At 36.5% G+C, this 24286-nt stretch overlaps 8 protein-coding genes across 8 annotated transcripts; 3 read left to right on the top strand and 5 right to left on the bottom strand.

Moving 5' to 3' along the window:
* Nucleotides 1-427: 427 nt before the first annotated feature.
* Nucleotides 428-1282, top strand: RO3G_13216 (uncharacterized protein; the record flags this gene model as incomplete). Its single annotated transcript, XM_067667800.1, has 1 exon — nucleotides 428-1282. The coding sequence occupies one exon, from the start codon at nucleotides 428-430 to the stop codon at nucleotides 1280-1282; it is 855 nt and encodes a 284-aa protein (XP_067523901.1).
* Nucleotides 1283-2082: 800 nt separating this feature from the next.
* RO3G_13215 (uncharacterized protein) lies at nucleotides 2083-2526 on the bottom strand (the record flags this gene model as incomplete). Its single annotated transcript, XM_067667799.1, has 1 exon — nucleotides 2083-2526. One exon carries the CDS (start codon nucleotides 2524-2526, stop codon nucleotides 2083-2085), a length of 444 nt encoding a protein of 147 aa, XP_067523900.1.
* A 2279-nt stretch (nucleotides 2527-4805) lies between these two features.
* Nucleotides 4806-8083, bottom strand: RO3G_13214 (uncharacterized protein; the record flags this gene model as incomplete). Its single annotated transcript, XM_067667798.1, has 3 exons — nucleotides 4806-6095; nucleotides 6149-7485; nucleotides 7543-8083. 3 exons carry the CDS (start codon nucleotides 8081-8083, stop codon nucleotides 4806-4808), a joined length of 3168 nt encoding a protein of 1055 aa, XP_067523899.1.
* Nucleotides 8084-10136: 2053 nt separating this feature from the next.
* RO3G_13213 (uncharacterized protein) lies at nucleotides 10137-11141 on the top strand (the record flags this gene model as incomplete). The annotated part of the gene is made up of 1 exon (XM_067667797.1): nucleotides 10137-11141. The coding sequence occupies one exon, from the start codon at nucleotides 10137-10139 to the stop codon at nucleotides 11139-11141; it is 1005 nt and encodes a 334-aa protein (XP_067523898.1).
* A 1788-nt stretch (nucleotides 11142-12929) lies between these two features.
* RO3G_13212 (uncharacterized protein) lies at nucleotides 12930-13113 on the bottom strand (the record flags this gene model as incomplete). The annotated part of the gene is made up of 1 exon (XM_067667796.1): nucleotides 12930-13113. A coding segment is annotated over one exon (184 nt), but the record flags the coding sequence as incomplete, so codon positions are not given.
* Nucleotides 13114-17053: 3940 nt separating this feature from the next.
* Nucleotides 17054-18728, bottom strand: RO3G_13211 (uncharacterized protein; the record flags this gene model as incomplete). The annotated part of the gene is made up of 6 exons (XM_067667795.1): nucleotides 17054-17248; nucleotides 17300-17605; nucleotides 17676-17980; nucleotides 18039-18261; nucleotides 18323-18576; nucleotides 18701-18728. 6 exons carry the CDS (start codon nucleotides 18726-18728, stop codon nucleotides 17054-17056), a joined length of 1311 nt encoding a protein of 436 aa, XP_067523896.1.
* Nucleotides 18729-21199: 2471 nt separating this feature from the next.
* Nucleotides 21200-22474, top strand: RO3G_13210 (uncharacterized protein; the record flags this gene model as incomplete). Its single annotated transcript, XM_067667794.1, has 1 exon — nucleotides 21200-22474. The coding sequence occupies one exon, from the start codon at nucleotides 21200-21202 to the stop codon at nucleotides 22472-22474; it is 1275 nt and encodes a 424-aa protein (XP_067523895.1).
* A 790-nt stretch (nucleotides 22475-23264) lies between these two features.
* RO3G_13209 (uncharacterized protein) lies at nucleotides 23265-24247 on the bottom strand (the record flags this gene model as incomplete). Its single annotated transcript, XM_067667793.1, has 5 exons — nucleotides 23265-23372; nucleotides 23429-23475; nucleotides 23534-23602; nucleotides 23655-24021; nucleotides 24218-24247. 5 exons carry the CDS (start codon nucleotides 24245-24247, stop codon nucleotides 23265-23267), a joined length of 621 nt encoding a protein of 206 aa, XP_067523894.1.
* Between the last annotated feature and the right edge of the window lie 39 nt (nucleotides 24248-24286).

Below are 24286 nucleotides of genomic sequence, written 5' to 3'. Positions count from 1 at the left end.
ATTGTTCTTTAACTGATCTGGGAGAGTTGTCCCGTCTTCATTGAGAGGAAAGATATATCTATATGAAATGCCTCCAGTCAGATCAAAGTTGACTAGGTACCTGATCCATTATTATTCATTTACAGAAATGATGAATAGTAAAGATCATGACTTATTTAGTGTTCATGTTTACTTTATAGAATGAATCTAATAGTGATAGTTTTATATAAAACGAAGAAGAATATATTTTATTTAATAAAGATTTAAATTATTATCTTTTATCAATTTTAATATACTTCTTTTAGTTGTGATTATTCAATGTCCGTTATGATCAGACTCTGTTCTACAACAGATAGTTCTACTAATCGAGGAATATTCAATGATAAACGCAGAACTTCTGGAATCTATTAACGATGCTTTGGTAAAAACCACGCAAAGAACTACAATAATGGGTGGTATCAAAACTATTTTTTTTGGTGATGTTGCTCAGCTACTTCCTATTCAACAAAAAGAGGGTAAGATACGGGAATCTGAAATATTCAATGCAGTCCCTCGATACAGTCTCCATAAGTCAGTACGCCAGCAAGATGAACGCTTTATTGATATACTTAACAAAGTACGCAACTATCAATTTGACGAGTCTGTAATAGCATTTATAAATGAAAGAACCGTTCACAAGTCACAGCTTCCACTTTCTTGCTTACGGCTATATACAACAAGAGAAAGGGTGGTGAGTGCTAATGAGAAAGGCTATGCTGAATATCCTGGTGAAGGCATTGATTTTCTTGCTCAAGACTCTTATGTCGGCAATGAGGGAACAGCCAAAATTGCTTTGAGAGAAACAAGGCTATTGGAACATATTTCAATCAAATCAAACATGCCCGTGATGCCCATTCACAATCTACATGTGCCTACAGGTTGGGTCAACGGTACTAATGCTTTGGTAGAGTACATGGAAGAAGAAAACATTTGTTTGAAGGAACGGTTACCGAACGGGAACGATGCTGTCTACTGGATTCAACGCATCAGTCGTCAAGTTTCAAGTACTAGTTATACAAGAACACAGTGTCCAATTGTCCCTGCTTTCGTCACTAGTATTCACAAGGCGCAAAGCGCGAATATTAATTGCGTAGGAATTCATTTGGACAACATGCTTTCTCATGGACAGTTATATGTTGCCATGTCCCGTGTCAGAAAGATGGATGATTTGTATTTATTTGGCGCTGAGACTCCTTTGAATATAAAAAGAAAGTTTGGTGCTGATGTAGATGCTTTAGATATTGTTAGAAAAAAATGTGTTTAAATTTACTGGTAAATAAAAACGTAAATCTTTAAGAAAGTATAATAATACAAATGCTATTAAAAAAAAGAACATCCCCGAAAGAAAATACATGTAGAAGTTTTGATTTGTTACAAAACTAATAGAGATGAGCTAATCACTAAGCTGTTGCAGGATTATAAAAGCGGGACGTTTTTTTTTTTTTTTTTTTTTTTTTTTTTAATCAAGCAAAATGAAAAATAAGCTTTTGTTTTTTTTAATTGATGGTATTAGTGACGTTGCCATCCCTGAATTAGGCTTTAAAACGCCTTTACAAGTAGCTTCTCTATTGTCCATACGATTAGATCGAACTGCTGTCTCTCCCTTTCTTAGTTGTTATGCACATTACATTCTTTCTGTATCAAATTCTGACAAATTTTTAGGTTTTAACTGCTTCAAAAGTTCTTCAAAATTTTCTTTATCTGTAAGACAGACTTACTCAGCAGTCAGCTGTCGAATTTCAGGAGGAAGTTTAGCTCGTTGGTTTGCGCCATTTTTTCTAATAGAATCGCAAGTACCCTTGACATGTCGAAGTAATTGTTCTATTTTTGTTTCGGCTGTATACACGTAATGTTAGTTTTTTTTGTTTAAAAAAAAATATAAAGGCTCTGTCGCACTTTCTTTTTCTATTAAGGCTAAAGCCTCTCTTGTTGCTTCGTCAAGTGAAGAATACGAGTTTTGAGTCATTACAAGAAAAGTAAAAGATCCTTACTCCACAAAAAGAAAAAAAGAAAAAGAATATAAAAAAAAATAAACAGATTTATAACAATAAAATAAACTTTTAATTACATAAAGACATTAATGATGAAAGCAGCAGCTCCAGCAATGGCTCTGAAGCCATGTAAGATTGCCCATTTGTCAACGAGACCATATACTTTGTTTATATCATAAGAATCATCCTTTTGAAGTGCAAACAATTGATTATTGACAGGTGCAATAAAGAATGCAGTGAAAGGTATACTGAATGCGGAAAATAAGGCAGCATAAAGAAACTCGAGGTTTTTGGTTTTGTAATAGCAGTAACCGCTAGCAGTACTTGATATGAGAATGTTAATAGCAAGCTTTGCACCTTGACCGTATGTTGTTACAAAGGCTGGTAAGGGATCCTTGGAGGCCTTGATGGATGGCACGCTTACATAAAGAACAGAGAGAACAAAACCAGCAAAGATACCAGACGATAAAAGAGAGATAGAGCGAGGATAATAAATCAATGTTGATAAAGAGGTCATTTTGTCTTGTTTTGAATAGTAGTAGTAATAATGATCATAAAAAAAGAGCCTTGATCCTTTAGTTTTATATTCATGCATATCTTTCGGGATTGATATAAGTCAAATATGGATCGGAAAAAAAGACCCATCACGGTCCGTGTGCCCGTGTTTTGAAGTTGAGTTTGTTTACAATGAAAGAAAAGGAATATGTGATTGAAAGAGAGGAGGTATGTACTGTATATTTCAATGTTAACTTTACAGACTTACATAGCCAATGCCAATTGGTAACAGAAAGCCACTGTCCGATTTTTGTGTGATTGATAGATCTATTTCAATATCTGTTATAGCATTTCTTACTTTTTTTTTTTTTTTTTTTTTTTTTTTTTTTTTTTTTTTTTTTTTTTTTTTCACCCCCCCAAAAAACAACCGATCTTTAAAAAACCCCAAAACCTTTAAATGCCCCAACTTTTTAAAAGCAATTTAAATTTTACTTGAAAACCCCTAACTTTTTACTTTTACTTACATATAAATCTCTTTTTGGGAATATACACTTTATTGAAATCCTTTTTATTTTGTTTTACTCAAAACAGTTTGATTTACTTACAAGATCTGGTGGTCACTTATCGGAAGCAACTCATACCTAAACCATTACTCTTTCTGGAATCAAAGTCTACCTAAACCTTTGACCTTATATCAAGACTTGTCTAATACAAACCTAGTTAACGCTATAAAAACCTTACAAACTCCAATTTCACTGTATTTTTGAGCAAAAGGACACCCTTTTTATTTCTTTGATTTTACTTTTATAAATATCCAATAAATCAAGCATATCTCTGAATCTTTGGGCATCATACTCTTAAATAAGTGTGGTCTTTTTAAAAGATCTGGTGTTCGGTTGCAACAAGCGAATCAAAGTTAAATTCAAGGCTTATTATTCTTTTTGTCATTCTATTACGAACCTGTCAACTTTTAGAAGCCATAAAAAAAAATATTTGTAACAAAAGATGGGATTAGATACAAATTTTTCGAAAAAATATCGTACTCAAGCTTTGGGAAATGATGCTTTCAAACCAAGCAACATTTTCTCATTTTCATCACCTTTTATTTGTACACGATTTACTTTTGACAAACCCAAGGTTACTTTACAAAAATCTGTTTATTCAAATAAATTTCAAGCATTCTTTTTTTTTTTTTTTATTATTGAAACACTTTGATCTTTACCTTATAACAAGTCAAATCCCCTCAAGGCATCCATCTTTATCTCATTTTATTCAAATCAAATTTATCTTTTTTTTAAAACAAGTCTGATCTACAAGATCTGGCGGTCATTTGCGACAAGCAAATCTATTCTCAAATACTTTCAACTCTTTTTTAAATCTTTATCAAAACGATTGTATCTCGAAGCATATCATAACACAGAACTTTACCAGGCTATTGTGATAGCAAGACTGATCTACTTCAAGACCTGGTGGTCAGTCCTATCAAGAAAATTTTTGTCTTTAAGTTTACATTCAAAATGGCAATAACCTCTCTCTCTCTCTCTCAATAAAGAACGGGCTGTTACATTTCAAGCGTACCCTCTAGCACTGCATCTTCAAGCTCTTCTTCTTTTCGCAACACGACCACTGTGGATATCCTAAACCGATTGACAAGTACACATCTTTTATTTCCAACTAGGATCATGTCAATCACCACGCTGTGGCTCAACATCATCGACTTGGCTCATCACACCTTTGCATCTCCATTTGAACTTGCCAGAAAGTCATTTTTTAATTTACTTTTATAGTCTTGCAAATCATCAAACGACCATGCCAATCCAACCGACTTGATTCTCCTAAATCAAGTCATCCATTACCACTTGCCCTTTTTCAAAATCCATTTCTCGGCTTATTGGTCGCATTCGAATAAAAACCTACGACGAGTGCCCGAGCGACAGAAAAGAGAAAAGTCCAACATGTCACTGGTTGTCTGATGGGTAGGAAGAAATATATTGAAAGGTGGTTGGATAAAGAGGTTCATTTGCTTTGTACAGTAAAACGGTGAGGGGGCAGATGGCATGGTGATGTTCATCATGTAAGATCGATAGACCCATCGTGGTGTGTCCTCATTCTCTCTGTTGTCTTGGGGGTTGTGATGAAGCATGATTTATTAGATTCAGTCAAGATGGTTAAAAATATATAAATGCTATTTTCTTTTATTTGTATATGTAAAAAAGTGACTATATAAAAAAAAAGGAAGGAAGGAGGAGGGGATGAATAAAAAAATCAATGATAATAATACATGATTCCTTTCTTTTGTGTTTATTGTTTTGGCAAGGGTGGAGGAGGCTGTTGTTGTGGTTGGGTGACGGGTGGAGGAGCCATGGATTGAGGTCGATAGGTAGGATAGTAGCCAGAACCGGCCTTGGCAGGCGCTTCTTTGGAAGGATCAAAGTAGTGAGCAGGAGGAGGATTGTTGGAGATGTCGGTATGATAGGACATTTGGGACATGTCATCGTCTTCTGCCGTCAGCAGGCCACGTCTTGACTCGTCTTCCTCAGGCGGTGCGGTCGAATGCAACAAATGAGCCGGGCCCATCATCTCACGCATCTGTCTTTCCTTTCTCTCCCTTCGTTTGTTGGCCCGGAGTCGTTTGCGTTCATAGTCCTCCCAGCGTTTCAAGGGCACCTTGGAGGGATCAAAGACACCGTCCTTCTTGGAGTGATCGTCCTTGGTCTCACCCTCGACCTTTCTTGTTTCACCCCAAGAGAAGTCATCAAAATGCCAAAAGGCATAGACAGGCAGGATAAAGTTCCAGACGGGTAAAGCAATCAGATAGACAACCATCCACATCAGATAGACCCACTTGCGGGTCGTGATCAAGATCAAAAAGGCAGGCGAGAAGAGGACGATGATGAGCAGGATGAGAGGGATGGCAGTAGAAACCGAGGTGATCTTGGTCGAGGCCATGCTGACGATCAAGACAAAGGTCAAGACGATCGCGACCGGTAAAGTCAAGGTGCCGACGAGATCCATCATGACGACAAACTGCATCGAGAAGCAAAACGTACCACACAAGTTACGCACCAGTACGAGCTCAAAGAGGTTGTGAATCGTCGAATTGATCCACCGACGACGTTGGGAAAGCAAGACCTTGAATTCATCCGGCACGATCGTCTTACAGATCGCTTGTGGTGTGAACACCATCTTTCGAAAAGGGAAATTACGCAGCATGAGGGTGGTCAGGAAACGATCCTCACCGAGCAGCAGCAGATTCTTTTGGTGAAGGGTGTCGATCGTGTTCGAAGAGTATTCTTGAACAATCTCTGGTTTCGTAATGATCGGTACCCAATCCCCATCTCCCTTGCGTGCCTTCAGACGATACATGCAGAAACAGCCCGGCAGACAGGTCACACCACCAAAGATGGCTTCGAAGCCCTTGGCCAGATGGTGTGAGATGAAGTATTCATAGACTTGGATCGCTGTCACCCAAGAATCCCGTTTGTTCGCAATCTTGGTCTCACCACACAAACCCATAATCAAGTTGTCATTCACCATACAATTCACCAGCAATCGCATCGATGTTGGATATACCTTTGTGTCCGCATCCACCTAACCCAGCCCATGTTAGTTTTTTTCTATAAAAAAAAAAAAAGAGTACAAACCATCAAGACCAATTCAAAATAATCGGGCGTGACACCCATCAAGTACTGAATCTTTCGAAACAAGTCATAATCCAAAGGCGTCATACGATCATTGTAAGTCACTCGACTGAAGAAGTTCATCAAGATCAACTGGGAATCACGCTTGCCACGATTGCCCGGCTTGGGTTTGCCTTGTTCATCCGGATTGCCCGATTTGACAACGAGGATCATGGGCACCTTGTGTCCCTTGCAGACATAGTGACCAGCATAGACCTTGGCGCAATTGAACTGTTTGGCACCGACGGCGACCGCGATGTATTCCATCGGTTCAGGATTCTTCATGGATTCATCGTCAAAGGTGATCAGGCTCAGACACATGTCCGGCGTGGACATGGTCTCGCCATGACCGGTGATGATACCATCGGCAATCAAGAAGAGCAGCTTGCGATCGTCTGGGTAGTCTGTCATGGAAAGTGATTCGACCGTGCCTCGGATGCCTTCTGTGTTTTCAGAGTAACAGGTGATCAGCAAGACCGTATACAGATCGTTTCCCACCTCCACCTTCTTGCCCGTGCCAGCCCCCGCGGCCGTCAGGGTGCTGCTGAGGCCCGAATCCATCCGCTGCTGGAGCATGGTGGCCATCTCCATCGTCTCGTCCTTGGCCATCGCACTGCTCGGGGCTGGAGGGGGGCTTCGGGACAGCTTGCGGGACACAAACCAGGAAAAGATGAGGGCCATAAAGAACCGGGCGAGGACGATGGCGAGGACGACGACGAGGGAACAGATCAAGATGATCTGAGACACAAAACAGCCCGTCGTCTTCTTGTCAATGTGGCCCGCGCGGTATTTTTTCGTCAGACAGGGCACGGCCGCCTTGAATGCGGCCTGTCGGGTCAAGAGCTTCGTCCCGTCTCGTCCTCCCTCGGCCCAGGTGCTGTTCAATATCTGGCGGAGGACGCTGTCGAGGGCATCGTTGGCCAGGGCGGTCGGGTAGTATTGGATGTAGGGATCCAGGTTGAGGACGACGCCATCGATCACAAAGTAGTTTGTCAGGTTGGCGGACGCGAGCTGGTTCCAATCAAAGCCGACTTGTTTCGTGCTGTTCACGATCCCGAGCGTGTCGTAATTGGTCGATGTCAACCCACCCGCGGTACAGGTGCCGGCCGAACAAGGATTGAAACTGACGGCGGTAAAGGCAGAGGTTGCGGTGTTGGTGCAGTCGGGTATCTCTTGGCCATGTGTAAAGTAATTGGTGATGTCTGTTCCTGGTATCTTGGCCAGTTCATAAAAGTTGAGTGTGCTGGTCGGATGCGAGGCGGAGATGTTGAATTGCCAGCCCAAGATGCCCAGCATGTTGGCTAGTTGTCCGTGGGTTATTAGATATTCAAAAAGTGAATGAGGGGGGGGGTTCTTACCTGTGGTGGAAGTGTCATTGTAAGTGAGATAATTCATCTGACTGTTTGATTGATCGGAAGGACAGAGTGTGGCGTTTAAACCGACGATGATAAAAGCCACAAAACCACCCATACAGGCAATGATGAAACACAAAGTGATCTTTTCTCGCCAAGCCTGCTGCATACCTGCATCGCCCATCTTGAACGCCCTCAGCATGGGTGGCAAAGCCCAAAAGGTCACGATGCGAGAAAACAAGACCCAGGGATCAAAGAGGCTTTGACCTCCGGTCGGTTTACCCGTCAAGAGCGGAGGAGGTTCTTGGTATCGATCGGGACGAATCAGTGTACGGCCTCGTTGGATATTCGAACTGGCGTTGGCGATCGAGTTTGCACCGGGAGCCATACGACGGGTGGGGGCTCGACCCAAGGTGGTCGCTCGACGTCCGATGGACACATTGTTTTGCTGAGCTCCGTTGTTGTAATAATAATTGTTATCAGCCGGTGGTTGATAGCCGTATTGTGCTTGGGGTTGTCCACCATAATCGTGTCTTGCAGGTGGCATCTTCTTTATCAAAAGGAGTGGCAAAGAATGAAATAATCAACTTTCTTTTCAAGGAGAAAATTAAAAAAAAAGGGGGGGGGACAACTGAAAAATTAAAAAATTAAAAAAAAAAAAAAAAAAAGAATGGGCTTTTTTGAATGAAAAAGAAGAAAGAAAGAAAAAAGGAGAAAAAAAAGTTTAAAAGGTAACAAAAAAAAATTTTGGTAACCGGAATAAGAAATCCTCTCTTTCCTTTCTTTGGCTTTTGCTTTACTTGTCATAGCCTGTCAATCGTCTGTACTCCCTTCCCTCTTTTTTTTTTTTTTTATTAAAGTTGACTTGCAAAGATTATTTTTGATTCTTTTTTTTTTTTAAAAAAAAAAAGATTTGTTTTTTCTCATTAATAATAATAGAACGTAGGACAAAAAAGATCTCCGTTCTTTGGTTTAAATAATAAATTCATCCTAGTTTTAAAGTCTTTCTCTTGATTCAAAAGACACTTGTTTTAAAATAGGTTGATTATCCCATGTGTTTTAAGCAAAAAAAAAGAAAAAGGTTAATAAAAACTCTTGGCACGGAAAATGAAAAAGAACAATGAGTCGTCCTCGTTTGTCATACACCCTCTTTTGTGCTCAAGTGTGTCGATGGATTTCGTCCCCCATGCAAGATAAAGTCCGATTAAATGAAGTTGAAAGATAAAAACAACCTGATTTCACTGGGATAAACGGTCCAGAATATAGAATTCGATAGACTAAAATGGATCGGCACCTCTTTTTTTAAAAATAGAATAGAAATAATTTTATTTTATTTATAAAATGGCCGTGACTTTGACTACATCGAATCAAATACCCATTCTTTTTCTTTTCTTTTTTTTTTTTTTTTTTTTTTTTTTTTTTTTCTTTTCTAAATCACAAACATGCGTTTTATTCAATAAAGATCGGATGTTGACTGAACTCAGACCAACAAGACACTGGATTGTAAAAGGACAGTTTCTATTGACCTTGGATCAAGACGACTTTAAAGATGTGTTGCTCTTTTCAGTGATACAAGACAGTGTGCAGTGGATATGTTAAAGTAGGATAAGAAAGACATTGATGACAAATCCTTGTTACCAGAGACATGCTCTCGATGGAATAGGGTTGATATTGAACGACTTTCGTCTTGTGTGTAGAGAATTGAATTGTCTTTCTGAAGCAATACATTATTCAGTGACTAAATAGAATGGATTCAATCCAGATGAATAAACACATTCAAATCAATAGACACATCAAGTTGGGCTGATGATTTGTTGAATCATAAAAGGAAGTAAAGGATCATCACACAATAGATTTCAATTCAATACAACCCCCCTTTTTTTTCATTCAACTTTATCTTTATTTTTCAGTGGGATGCTCTGAGATTGAATAATAGTGTAGAACGTTATCGGAACTAAAATGATGTAACCAAAGTCTCTTTTAGACACACAATAAGGGAGGAAAGAGAGAGAGAGAGAGAGAGGGGGGCGGAGAACGATCCAGTGGCTGCACAGACATGAAAGAGTGCACTGTTGATAAAAGGAGGGTGGATGGAGTCAAGCCATGATGTTATTGCAGTGAAGGGTTTGATTCACAGAATGTTATAATAGAAATCAGTCAAACCTCTCTTTTTTTTTTTTTTTTTTTTTTTTTCCCTGAAAATAGTGCAAGGGAAAAATCAATGCGTGCATGACCTTGATCCAATAACGTCCTTTTTTGAAGGATAAAGCTCATAGTTGCATGGAACAAATAAATAAAAAACCATCTCCGACTACCATTGATTGGACACAAAGGATGCTTTTTTGTAGGCTATGTGAATTCTCCTGAAAGGTATGCATGCGTCAAATATAAATTGAAAAAGAGAAAAGAGGGAAAATAAGATTTCTTTCTTCCTTTACCCCTTCTATTTCTTGATCCGCTGATTAAACTCCCCTTTTCTTTCCCCCTTTGATTTCATTATAAAAACTCTTGTATTTTTTTTTTTTTTCATTTATTCTTTCTCTTTCGTGCTGGCACGTCATTCAACACCCCCCCTTACATCTTTCACACAGACTTTGAACATGTACAACAAATCAAATACTCGAAAAAGAACACATCTTAAACCAAGCCAAGTAGCCGTCTTGCAAGAATCCTTCATGGTCAACACCTTGCCTGATTCTGCCATACGCACTCGATTGGCTACCGAATTGGATGTGAGTGAACGAACGGTTCAGATCTGGTTTCAGAACCGTCGTGCAAAGGCTCGTAAATCAGATGGCTTGGAACCCAACGTACGAACAGGATGGCTTGATCTGCCAGTGACCAAACCAGCAGTGAGATGCATCACCAAAAGAGCTCGCTCTTCTTCAAAACCAGAAAGGCCCGTGTGGATTCCTCAGAGAGAATTACAACCGAGGGCGATGTCTGAAGGCATGGGTTCATTGGCTTACATGGCCCTGGAGAACAAAGAGCGAGAAGGCGCCTCTTTTGGCTCGACGGCAGACCCACTGATTTCCATTCCAGCCAGTACCCTTCGTATCGGCCACTGGGCAAGATTCGTTCATCCGATCGATGCCAGCCATCCCTATGATCTCTCTTGCTTTGGCGACAGTCATCAACTCATCTGGCAGGTCCAAGACGGTCCAAACGAATTCAGAATCCACACCGCGTACGACCACATCCAACACATCCGATTCGCTTCACTCCAGCTCGACCTGGGTCAGCTCGAGATCGAAAGGAGAGCAGGCACTCTGCCTTTCTTTGCCATGAAACGATCCCCGTCCGATTGGATTCCCTGTGGGGACTTTACCGAACACAAGCAAGCCACCGCCTCTGCCATCCACATCCTCCAGGGCCCTCCTCACCTCCTCAAGTCCGCCGTGCTCCACTGGATCACCCGCGTACCCTCCCTGGCCACCAAACTCGTCTTCCTGGATGATTTCCTCCCTGACCTCTCGCCTTCTCTCACACCCGAACTCATCTTGTTTGATCCAATCCCTTGGACCCTGAAGGATGGCTTGCCAAACAGCTCGGATCAGCCTCCTTGGCTGCTGCCGTTTGAAGACAACCTCTTGCACTTTTCATAATAAAAACTCCTTCTTCACACTTCTTTTTTTATTCCTATTGTCTTCTGATGGTTAGCATCAGAGAGCCGCTTGAACCATCTGATTTCTTTCACCTTGATCACTCAAGGTAGCATGGCGTGATGCTTGCATTCAGGAGACACCCTGACAGGTCTGCATTTCCGATCCTCGGTCTCTCTTTCTTCCCAGGCTCAAAGGAAGGCAAGGATCAGAAAGGTAAGCAAGCAGTCTGAATCGGTTCTGTGGTATGTCTAAGCCATGTTTTTGTATCGTTGAATCAAATACAGTGATACCATTCGTTTGATTTTTATGATAAAAAAAAAATATAACCTTTGTATCTTTTATAGTACACATCATCCTTTAGGCATGAACATGTCAATAGGTTGAATCTATTTTCTTATATCACTTAAAATAACACCTTCAATAGATATAGATCATCGTTTTTAAATAAATAGAGTTGTGACAAAAGGTCAAGATGATTGGAAATAAAACGGTTTGATACATTAAAAAGGTTGTTTTTTTTTATTATTTTATAAAGACATGATATTAAGTGTTACACTTCAAGGTATTAATCCACTTGAAAGCCAATTAAGCTGCTAAGAATAAGAATCTAATATTACAATATGAGTATCAGGTTTTATAAACATCACTCTCTATAGTATTACCTGAAGGTTAAAGGAGAAAACTAATGATTATCACTGGCTATGTCCTGATCCTTTACAGTAACAGTGGTCACCGTACCATCAGCCACTCTGATAACATGATCTTTGACCACAGGTTTAGCAACAATATCTCTCTTGCGAAGCTTTAAGGTGTTGCCATCGAGTATTTGGTTATGATCTACGTTGACGTCGGTCTTGGCACCATCAAGAACACTGATACCATTATCTTTGACCACGGGTTTAGCAACAATGTCTCTCTTGCGGAGGTCCAAGGTGTTTCCATTGCCTGCTTGGTTATGATCTACGTTGACCTTGGTATCGGCACCATCCAGAGCACTAGCAGTATTTCCAACGACTTTAGGAATAGCAACGATGTCTCTCTTGCGGAGGTTGACTTTGTTTCCATTGAGTGCTTGGTTGTGATCTACGTTGACGTCGGTCTTGGCACCATCAAGAACACTGATACCATTATCTTTGACCACGGGTTTAGCAACAATGTCTCTCTTGCGGAGGTCCAAGGTGTTTCCATTGGCGACTTTGTTGTGGTCTACGTTGACCTTGGTCTTGGCACCATCAGCCACACTGGCAGTATTATCTTTGATCACAGGGATAGCAAAAATATCCCTCTTGCGAAGGTTTAATTTGTTTCCATTGGCGATTTTGTTGTGGTCTACGTTGACCTTGGTATCGGCATCATCAAGAACACTAGCAGTATTTCCAGCGACTTTAGGAATAGCAACGATGTCTCTCTTGCGAAGATTTAATTTGTTTCCATTGGCGATTTTGTTGTGGTCTACGTTGACCTTGGTATCAGCATCATCAAGAACACTAGCAGTATTTCCAACGACTTTAGGAATAGCAACGATGTCTCTCTTGCGAAGATTTAATTTGTTTCCATTGCCCACTTTGTTGTGGTCTACGTTGACCTTAGTATCGGCACCATCAAGAACACTGGCAGTATTATCTTTGATCACAGGGATAGCAATAATACCTCTCTTGCGGAGGTTGACTTTGTTTCCATTGCCCACTTTGTTGTGATCTACGTTGACCTTAGTATCGGCACCATCAAGAGCACTGATACCATTATCTTTGACCACAGGGATAGCAAAAATATCTCTCTTGCGGAGGTCTAAGGTGTTTCCATTGGCGATTTTGTTATGGTCTACGTTGACCTTGGTATCGGCACCATCAAGAGCACTAGCAGTATTTCCAATGACTTTAGGATCAATGACAGCAGCAGAAGTATTGCCAAAGAGACAAACCAAGGCCAAAGTTGCTAAGAGAGTAAGAGATCGCATGTTGAGTAAAATATATTTTGATTTAATATTTTTTTTTTCTTTCAAAGAGAAAATCCAGGTCCCTTTTATATCTTTTTTTTTATATGAAGCATGATCGCCTATCACTATTATTATTAATAATAATAACACTTTTTTTTTTTTTTTTTTTTTTTTTTTCTCGCCTTGCAGTAAAGCATTTCAAAATGATGAACATATTGCATAAAAACGTTCTAAAACAACAAGGGAAGAGCATACTTTCTTTGTTTCAAAAGTAAAGCACGTCCAAGTTAGGAAGGTACATGCTTTAGGATAGCTTTCATTTTGTGAGTTTGAAGACATATTGAAGACCATTTCATATAAGGAATCTAATGAAAGCATGGAACCAATCTCAATGGTTTACCCTTAAATCACTTGTACCACAATGCATTTTGCGATTTTTTTTTTTTTTTTTTTTTTTTTTTTTTTTTTCATTTCCATGAACCCTTATTCTATATGTTCTCCTACTTTTCGTATATCAAACCCTATCATCTCTTTTAATATGTTTTATATTCTGTATAAATCAATTCGTAGTAATAACTAATCGGGGTTTCTTTTTTTTTTTTTTTTTTTTTTTTTTTTTTTCGATGAACGATGCACTACATACTGCGAATGTGTACCATATGTTACCACCAAACAAAACAAAGGCTTTTTTTCTCTCTCTTACTCTCTTTCTCTCTCTCTCTCTCTCTCTCTTGGACGCTTTTGTAACTCTTTTCATGTTAAATCTCTTATAGAAAGAAAGAAAAAACTTGCTTTGGTATTTACTTGTTGATTTATTAATTATTAGTACAATACAGTTCTTATAAGTGAAAATCTGATTCTTTTTTATTTATTTTTATTTTTATTTTTAGCATTGGATTTGAATCCTTTGACTGTATTTTGATGAAGATCGACAAACAATTTACAGCAAATTCCATGCATTGATCAATGTATTTGTTACAAAACACATTTAAAGATCTTACTGCAGGCAGTATATTAAAAAAAAAAAGCCAATTGTTTTACAGTCTCTCCTACATACTTAGTTTTTAGTATCAACAGCCTTTCTTTTACACTTATGAGCTCTATGGAATGGATTCTAACAGACTGAGATCATGACAATTATTCAAATGTTTTATTGGGATAATACAAACTTCTTTTTTTTTTTTTCACCCGGAATATTGAAAGAGTTAAATTAGACCATACTCATCCTTTGTGAAAGTTTAAAAATCTGAGAAATACAATCAACATAAACGTGCGTATCTGTCTCGACTAATGTCACAATTGGATGCACCTCTTGTGAAAGACCAATAGGGTATTACACCTTCTTACCTTTATGACAACAGTGGTGAAAGAAGCCCAAAAAAAAAAAAAAAAAAAAAAAAAAAAAAAAAAAAAAAAAAAAAAAAGGAGGTGATTAACATTATAATAGCTCCATTACAATTGATGAATAAAATGAATAGAGGTGATTAAGCATGGTATTTTGTCTTTAAAAATGATTAAATGTAAATGAGTAAACATAAGCACGATGTCATTGAGATCCAATACTGAGTCTGTATGAGAAAGAACACACTCATACTTGTGCCTTTGTATAGTTTTATTGAGCTTTCCATCTCTTTAGGTATATTAACTTGTATCATCGACATAGAAAAGCACGTAATAATGAGTTGTTGTTGGATAATTCACATCAAATACACAGCCTTGCTCTGATTTCAGAATGTACCGTATAGGTCCTGAATCATGCTCAAATAAGCATACAAATCATTTCATGACAAAACTATCAAGTTAAAAATAGTGTCCTTTTCTCTCAGCTCTCGTTTTTTCAAGTCATTGTCTTTTCATGTAGTCTTTGTTTGAATCGTAAGCAACACTGTACTATTTACATAGGAAATTCATGTAATCCTTGATGGACGCGACTTTATGATAGAAGAGCACTGGTTTTTTTTTTTATTTTAGAGGTGGTGTGTCAATAACGCGCATTGTATTCAGCAAGCTTAGTAATAGTAAAACAAGCAGCGACTATATCGCACACATTTAATCATCAATAGTAATTATTACGTGATTATAGAAAACTCTTTATTATTATTATAATAATATCTATTATTATCATAGTTATTAATACTATATTTATTACTGTTATTCTATATCGCAAGATTCTTTGATATCAGCTATATCAACCAAAGGATCGTTTTCTTATGTTTTTAGTTTTTTATTATTTTTTATACAAAGCTAATCAGGCTTAATAAAATAAACAAAGAAAATGTGGAAAAGTTGCTTTTGTATAAAAAACCTCAAATATTTAGCTTTGTTAACTTGAGGGTCAACAAGACAACTAGCATTCTGAATTACATGAGTTAAAAATATTGCTTATTTTGGTGTCCTAACACTTTTCAATTTAGAAGCGTTCTTTGTTGATACTTTATGTTATTGATGTTATTTATTGTCAGTTCATGTGCCTCGTCTTCTAGTGCTATTATGGTTTACTAGACGCTACGGTTATTAGCAATATTATTTATTATGCTGCTTACAATGTCGGCCTTTTGACTAGTATGATATTCGAAGGTGATAAGAGCACTCATTTAAAATTATTTTTCTGAAGCAACTTTTGTTCTTCATCTGCGACTACAAAAGTATTACGGTAAATGGGGGTTTTGTTTTACTTATAATGAGTTCTTTCTTTTCCGCTTCTTAGTATATTTATACCGAAGTTGTCAAGCACAGTGTAGCGACCATATATGTTAGTTTTTACTTGTCCACCTTAGTATTCATCTTCAGGAAAAACAGAAAGAGGATACTCGGGATCATAGTAAAGCTCACCTTTGATCATTTTAATTGTGATTGTGGTTCGGTGATATTCTAGACTTAGAAATATATTAATCTATTCTTTAGTTTAAAAGAAGCTGTTCATTTAAGTTAGTTACAAAAAACACAGGTTGTTTATTGTTTTAAATTATTGTTTACTGTCATAAGAGGTGAAATTAGTTCAACTAATAGAAATATGCCAAGAATACTATTATATGAGATAAAGCCAGGGACATTAGATAAAAACTGGGGTATGTATCGCTATATGAAGCGACTCTAAGATCTGATGCTTGTTCTATTGATCTATAATGAACTAGAGATGTTTAGGCCGGCCGCATTAAACTATTTAATCGGCTATTGCACCAAACTCATACTGTTTCACAAAAACACAGGTGATTTCAAGGTTTTGTCTTCTTGGTACTACAATGGAGACGCTAAATTACTGCTATTCTGATTAGACCCAAGCTTATATTTAATGAGATAACAATCTAAGCACAAATTGAAGTTGACAAAGCAATGACTATAGGAGAATAATGCTTGCAATATTAGCGACTGATTAAAGTAAACTCTCAACTTGGACTTAATAGAGCATGTTTGGCTTTAATTTACTCAATATGTTGGGCATATATATAATGATAAGCTATGGAATGAAACGATCATTCTTCTGACAGCCTCAGTACTATATCGATGGTATGTCAATAAGAATTAGGGCTATTATAAAGTTAAAAGGTGAATATATGTCCTATAAACAGTCAGTGATGTTTTTTTTGTAAAAACTCGGCTATACAATTTTTGACATGGCTTAAAACTTTTCTCTTTAATGAATACCGTATATCCTAACTTTATAGTATTGATATACACAAGGGCTGGTGCATTCATGCTATAATAACCTAGAAGGTTCAATCCAGTAATTGATCCAGTGCACGGGCATTGTACAAAAATTATTGTTTAATAAAGTTTAAACTTATACGAAAATTGGATTCATGTTACACGATTTTTCTTACCTACAAAGTATTTTTTACCTATTCACTGCTCTGACAATAGCAATTGTAACTTAAGTATTTGAAAAGATGTATAATTTAGTGTTATTTGATTTATTTTCATTTTCACACTTTATCATATGATATGTTTCTTATAAAGAATTAAATAAAGCCATGTCTTATTGAGCCTGAACTCCTGTGGGCTGTTTCTGTTGTTGTTGATGAAGTTGTACAAAAGCCAAATGCTGTTGCTGAAGCAAGGCCATGTGATGATTGATTAATTGTGTTTGAGCATGAGGTGGGTATACTGGCAAAGGTGGATAGGCCATTGAAAGCTGGTGAAGCAATGAATTAACTACAGGTGGAGGAGGGAGCTATTGTTCGATTTTGAGTACAAATAGTTTATCTAAATATTACTACTTTACCTTTTGGCTGGTGCTGTTCATAAAAGCAACATTATTAAAGTTGCTCGATTGCATGGCCTGTAATACTATAGCACGCTTTTGTTTAATAGGCAAGTCAGGAGGTAAAAGATGGTCTTGAACCGGCTTACGCCATTGAACGGCATGTTTCCAAGGCCTCTTTCGGTTTTTTCTCTTATTTTTCTTCTTTTGAATACCACAAAGCATTTTCTTTTGTTCTTCAATTTTCTGCTTCTCTGCCTTCTTTTTCATTTCCAATTCCTTCTTTGCTTTTTCTTTTTGTGCTAATCTAATAGGGCTGTTAAAGGGCTATATATATCAAAAAGTAAGTGATATTTATCATAACACAATGAACACGAGGATAGAAGCATCTGATTACCGTCCATTCATAAACATAGTCAAATTTTAATCCTTTTTCTTTAAGCAAACCAGCAAACAATTTGTGGCAATAAGAGTAGTCTGGTTTATCATGGAAAGCTAGACCACGACAATATTTTAAAAAGGCGGCAAATGGAGCAGGCAACCCTCCGCAAATCTTATCAGGGCTCTGTTTTTTCAACTTGTAGACTTGACGGCACTTTTCATCCGAATCCGAGATCCCAAGCCCTTGCCATGGTAACTTGCCTTTTGCAAGATAAATAATGCTGTATGCGATTGATTCCAAATCATCTCTTCGAGACAACTCTATATATTTCAAAGAATTGAGCCATTTATATCTTTTTTTCCCCTTCTTTTTTAATACCAATTCCCTTGTGTGCATTTAAACTGGAGTATCTTGATGTACCAACTAAATGGTCAACTTCAGTTATACCAATATGTACATTATTGTGTTTGAATATTTTGGCAAGGCCGAAATCATAAATGTGTAAAAATAAACTGTTATTGCCTAATCCCATTGCCATATTTTCGGGTTTAATGTCGCGGTGAAGATATCCTTTTCTATGAAGAGCTTCAATTCTAGTAAGCTATTTAAAAAATTAGTGTTGTCCTTTTCGTCTACACGTTGAAGATTCCTTCTCTTTCTACCATTTGATCTGCCAACATGAGTATTGTTTTCAATGACAAGCATTTATATTTTGATAAATATTTTTCAAGTGAAATATCAAGCAATTCCATTACCAGGTAATAATAACATTTTTCAAAGCCATGACATTCAACTTTGGGGTAACCAAAGGTTGATTTCATGACTTCATAGACGTTGGCTTCTTTTATTAAATGGCTCTCTTGTTGTATGCCTGCTATTTTTATGGCGACTTCTCTCTTTTCGGTCGTACTTTCAGCTGTGTAAGTAAAAAAGGAAGGTGAGCTAGAACGCTCTTTTATTCGCTTCTTTTAATTTCACCTTTATATACTTTCCTTTAAGACCTGCTCCTAGAATGCATTTGATTTTGAACTTTCCTTTACAAACTAAGTCGCCAATGTTTAAGGACATGGCTGTTCAGAGAAATAAATACGACAAAAATAAAAGAGAGATAGGGTTACGATCATGCTTTTTTAGGCATAAATGATACAATTTAAACTCAGGCAGCATTGTAAAGAAGTACAATTGAGAAAACCAAACTCTTTTACAAATAAATCAACACAAGTGCGCATCCAGGAAATCACAATTCATGATTAATTTACTTCTACAAAAGCAACTTTTCCACATTTTCTTTGTTTATTTTATTAAGCCTGATTAGCTTTGTATAAAAAATAATAAAAAACTAAAAACATAAGAAAACGATCCTTTGGTTGATATAGCTGATATCAAAGAATCTTGCGATATAGAATAACAGTAATAAATATAGTATTAATAACTATGATAATAATAGATATTATTATAATAATAATAAAGAGTTTTCTATAATCACGTAATAATTACTATTGATGATTAAATGTGTGCGATATAGTCGCTGCTTGTTTTACTATTACTAAGCTTGCTGAATACAATGCGCGTTATTGACACACCACCTCTAAAATAAAAAAAAAAACCAGTGCTCTTCTATCATAAAGTCGCGTCCATCAAGGATTACATGAATTTCCTATGTAAATAGTACAGTGTTGCTTACGATTCAAACAAAGACTACATGAAAAGACAATGACTTGAAAAAACGAGAGCTGAGAGAAAAGGACACTATTTTTAACTTGATAGTTTTGTCATGAAATGATTTGTATGCTTATTTGAGCATGATTCAGGACCTATACGGTACATTCTGAAATCAGAGCAAGGCTGTGTATTTGATGTGAATTATCCAACAACAACTCATTATTACGTGCTTTTCTATGTCGATGATACAAGTTAATATACCTAAAGAGATGGAAAGCTCAATAAAACTATACAAAGGCACAAGTATGAGTGTGTTCTTTCTCATACAGACTCAGTATTGGATCTCAATGACATCGTGCTTATGTTTACTCATTTACATTTAATCATTTTTAAAGACAAAATACCATGCTTAATCACCTCTATTCATTTTATTCATCAATTGTAATGGAGCTATTATAATGTTAATCCCCTCCCTTTTTTTTTTTTTTTTTTTTTTTTTTTTTTTTGTTTTTTTTTTTTTTATGGGCTTCTTTCACCACTGTTGTCATAAAGGTAAGAAGGTGTAATACCCTATTGGTCTTTCACAAGAGGTGCATCCAATTGTGACATTAGTCGAGACAGATACGCACGTTTATGTTGATTGTATTTCTCAGATTTTTAAACTTTCACAAAGGATGAGTATGGTCTAATTTAACTCTTTCAATATTCCGGGTGAAAAAAAAAAAAAGAAGTTTGTATTATCCCAATAAAACATTTGAATAATTGTCATGATCTCAGTCTGTTAGAATCCATTCCATAGAGCTCATAAGTGTAAAAGAAAGGCTGTTGATACTAAAAACTAAGTATGTAGGAGAGACTGTAAAACAATTGGCTTTTTTTTTTTAATATACTGCCTGCAGTAAGATCTTTAAATGTGTTTTGTAACAAATACATTGATCAATGCATGGAATTTGCTGTAAATTGTTTGTCGATCTTCATCAAAATACAGTCAAAGGATTCAAATCCAATGCTAAAAATAAAAATAAAAATAAATAAAAAAGAATCAGATTTTCACTTATAAGAACTGTATTGTACTAATAATTAATAAATCAACAAGTAAATACCAAAGCAAGTTTTTTCTTTCTTTCTATAAGAGATTTAACATGAAAAGAGTTACAAAAGCGTCCAAGAGAGAGAGAGAGAGAGAGAGAAAGAGAGTAAGAGAGAGAAAAAAAGCCTTTGTTTTGTTTGGTGGTAACATATGGTACACATTCGCAGTATGTAGTGCATCGTTCATCGAAAAAAAAAAAAAAAAAAAAAAAAAAAAAAGAAACCCCGATTAGTTATTACTACGAATTGATTTATACAGAATATAAAACATATTAAAAGAGATGATAGGGTTTGATATACGAAAAGTAGGAGAACATATAGAATAAGGGTTCATGGAAATGAAAAAAAAAAAAAAAAAAAAAAAAAAAAAAAAAATCGCAAAATGCATTGTGGTACAAGTGATTTAAGGGTAAACCATTGAGATTGGTTCCATGCTTTCATTAGATTCCTTATATGAAATGGTCTTCAATATGTCTTCAAACTCACAAAATGAAAGCTATCCTAAAGCATGTACCTTCCTAACTTGGACGTGCTTTACTTTTGAAACAAAGAAAGTATGCTCTTCCCTTGTTGTTTTAGAACGTTTTTATGCAATATGTTCATCATTTTGAAATGCTTTACTGCAAGGCGAGAAAAAAAAAAAAAAAAAAAAAAAAAAAGTGTTATTATTATTAATAATAATAGTGATAGGCGATCATGCTTCATATAAAAAAAAAGATATAAAAGGGACCTGGATTTTCTCTTTGAAAGAAAAAAAAAATATTAAATCAAAATATATTTTACTCAACATGCGATCTCTTACTCTCTTAGCAACTTTGGCCTTGGTTTGTCTCTTTGGCAATACTTCTGCTGCTGTCATTGATCCTAAAGTCATTGGAAATACTGCTAGTGCTCTTGATGGTGCCGATACCAAGGTCAACGTAGACCATAACAAAATCGCCAATGGAAACACCTTAGACCTCCGCAAGAGAGATATTTTTGCTATCCCTGTGGTCAAAGATAATGGTATCAGTGCTCTTGATGGTGCCGATACTAAGGTCAACGTAGATCACAACAAAGTGGGCAATGGAAACAAAGTCAACCTCCGCAAGAGAGGTATTATTGCTATCCCTGTGATCAAAGATAATACTGCCAGTGTTCTTGATGGTGCCGATACTAAGGTCAACGTAGACCACAACAAAGTGGGCAATGGAAACAAATTAAATCTTCGCAAGAGAGACATCGTTGCTATTCCTAAAGTCGCTGGAAATACTGCTAGTGTTCTTGATGATGCCGATACCAAGGTCAACGTAGACCACAACAAAATCGCCAATGGAAACAAATTAAACCTTCGCAAGAGAGATATTTTTGCTATCCCTGTGATCAAAGATAATACTGCCAGTGTGGCTGATGGTGCCAAGACCAAGGTCAACGTAGACCACAACAAAGTCGCCAATGGAAACACCTTGGACCTCCGCAAGAGAGACATTGTTGCTAAACCCGTGGTCAAAGATAATGGTATCAGTGTTCTTGATGGTGCCAAGACCGACGTCAACGTAGATCACAACCAAGCACTCAATGGAAACAAAGTCAATCTCCGCAAGAGAGATATTTTTGCTATCCCTGTGATCAAAGACAATACTGCCAGTGTTCTTGATGGTGCCGATACTAAGGCTAATATAGATCACAATAAAGTAGGTAATGGAAACAAAGTAAATCTTCGCAAGAGAGACATCGTTGCTATCCCTGTTGTCAAAGATAATGGTGTCAGTGTTCTCAAGGATGCCGATACTAAGGTCAACGTAGATCACAACAAAGTCGCCAATGGAAACACCTTGGACCTTCGCAAGAGGGATATTTTTGCTATCCCTGTTGTCAAAGATAATGGTGTCAGTGTTCTCAAGGATGCCGATACTAAGGTCAACGTAGATCACAACAAAGTCGCCAATGGAAACACCTTGGACCTTCGCAAGAGGGATATTTTTGCTATCCCTGTGATCAAAGACAATACTGCCAGTGTGGCTGATGGTGCCAAGACCTCTGTTAATGTAAAGGATAACGAAATAGCCAATGATAATCATTAGTTTTCTCTTTAACCTTCAGGTAATATTATTGATATTGCCTTTATATAAAACCTGGTACTCATATTATAATCTTAGATTCTTATTCTCAGCAGCTTAATTGGCTTTCAAGTGGATTAATACCTTGAAGTGTAACACTTAATATCATGTCTTTATAAAAATAAAAAAACCCAATCTATTTAATGTATCAAACAGCTTTATTTCTTTTCTATCCAATTATTCAAGCCATCTTGACTCCTTGTCACAACTAGAGTGTATATTTACTTAAAAACGATTGTCTATACTTATTGACTTGCATTAAAAAAAAAGAAATGATATATGTTGGAAAATGTATCAAAGAAATATATTGGTACGTTCATGCCTAATTGATGATATGTACTATAAAAGATACAAGGGAGGTACATAGGGGCATTTATTCGCTTTAATTCTAAATATCAAATGAATGGTATCATTGTATTTGGTTCAGGCATTTCTTGAAACAAATTAAAATGACAAAGTACATACGACATGTCATCTATTTTTACGCGTTTTATGTATTTTTTTTTTTTTTTTATTTTTTTTTTGTGATTTCAAAGAACTGTCATATGTTGATGGATATAAAGCACTCTTCTGGCTATTGTAAAGTAATTAAATGGAAGCATATTTAATTGTATATTGTGTAAAAAAAAAGGGGGGGGGAAGGGGTGTGTGAATAGTATATGAGCAGTGATGTTTATGTAATAAATCAGGCTCCATGTTCTCAATTTTAGTTCAAAACATCAAGTATATGTTATTAAAAGAAGGGAAATATTTATTATTTTTTCGCATTTGGCACATAATCCTTCGACAAGTCAATGTGCGACAAGTGAGTGTTTGTAATTTTGATTCTCTTGTGTCTGGTCTTTGATCTTTTGGGCTTAACCTAAAATCAATTTTTAAATACATAAACATTCCAATTCTATAATAAAAAGCATTTACTTCTGCTGTGATCTTCTTTTCAAATACTTCCATTGTTTTCAAACCAGCTATAATGGAAGAAATGGGTAAGACTATCTCTTTTAATTTCAAATATATCATCCATACCTTCTTCCAGTGCCTTTGGTAAATCTGTTTCATCTGGAATTGATATTTCTGACCACATCTTTTTGAAGTCTGTTAAAGGATAAATATTTAAAAAAATGTTCTACTAAAGCTTCTCTCTTACCGGCATCAATGGGCGTATTATATTGTGCATCATTATAAAAGAGTACTCGAGGATTTCCATCCTTATTTCTAACCACCAAAATAACACCTTCTCCAGCAAGCTCTTCTACTGCACTACTCAGTTTTGAATAGGAATCTTTCAAATCCTTATAATCCATGCCTCCCTCTTTTCTTTTGGAGATAAGCAAACTCAACAAATCCTCTTTTGATTTAATTTGATAAGTTGGTTTGTATGAAAACATGTTGTTTACAGAATCATATTCAATTTTTTCATTATTCACAAGCTTTTCCCATAAAGCAGGATTTTTTGATATATCAACCTTTGTTCTAGAAGCAATGCTAACAACAGATTGAGGATGATTGCTATCCTATAAAAAGAGTAAAATATTCTCAGTCATGCATCCAATCACTTGTGCTTTTTTCTTCTACTTTTAAAAACTGTATAACAGTATATAATTGACTCATGGCATGTTGACCAGTACCCGTATTAGCAGGTTGTGAATAAACTAATGTATATTGTTGTTTATAGAAGATAATTTTTGTATGTCATGAAGACTTTTTTACCAGTTGATTTCTTCTTTCTTTTTGCTCCATCAAAAGAAGCTTTTGTATTATTAGAAATAGATCCAAATG

Source organism: Rhizopus delemar, genomic scaffold (genome assembly GCF_000149305.1).
Source record: "Rhizopus delemar RA 99-880 supercont3.11 genomic scaffold, whole genome shotgun sequence".
NCBI classification, from domain to species: Eukaryota; Fungi; Mucoromycota; class Mucoromycetes; order Mucorales; family Rhizopodaceae; genus Rhizopus; species Rhizopus delemar.
The sequence above is the reverse complement of the archived record's forward strand: the minus strand, read 5'-3'. Positions and strand labels throughout refer to the sequence as shown.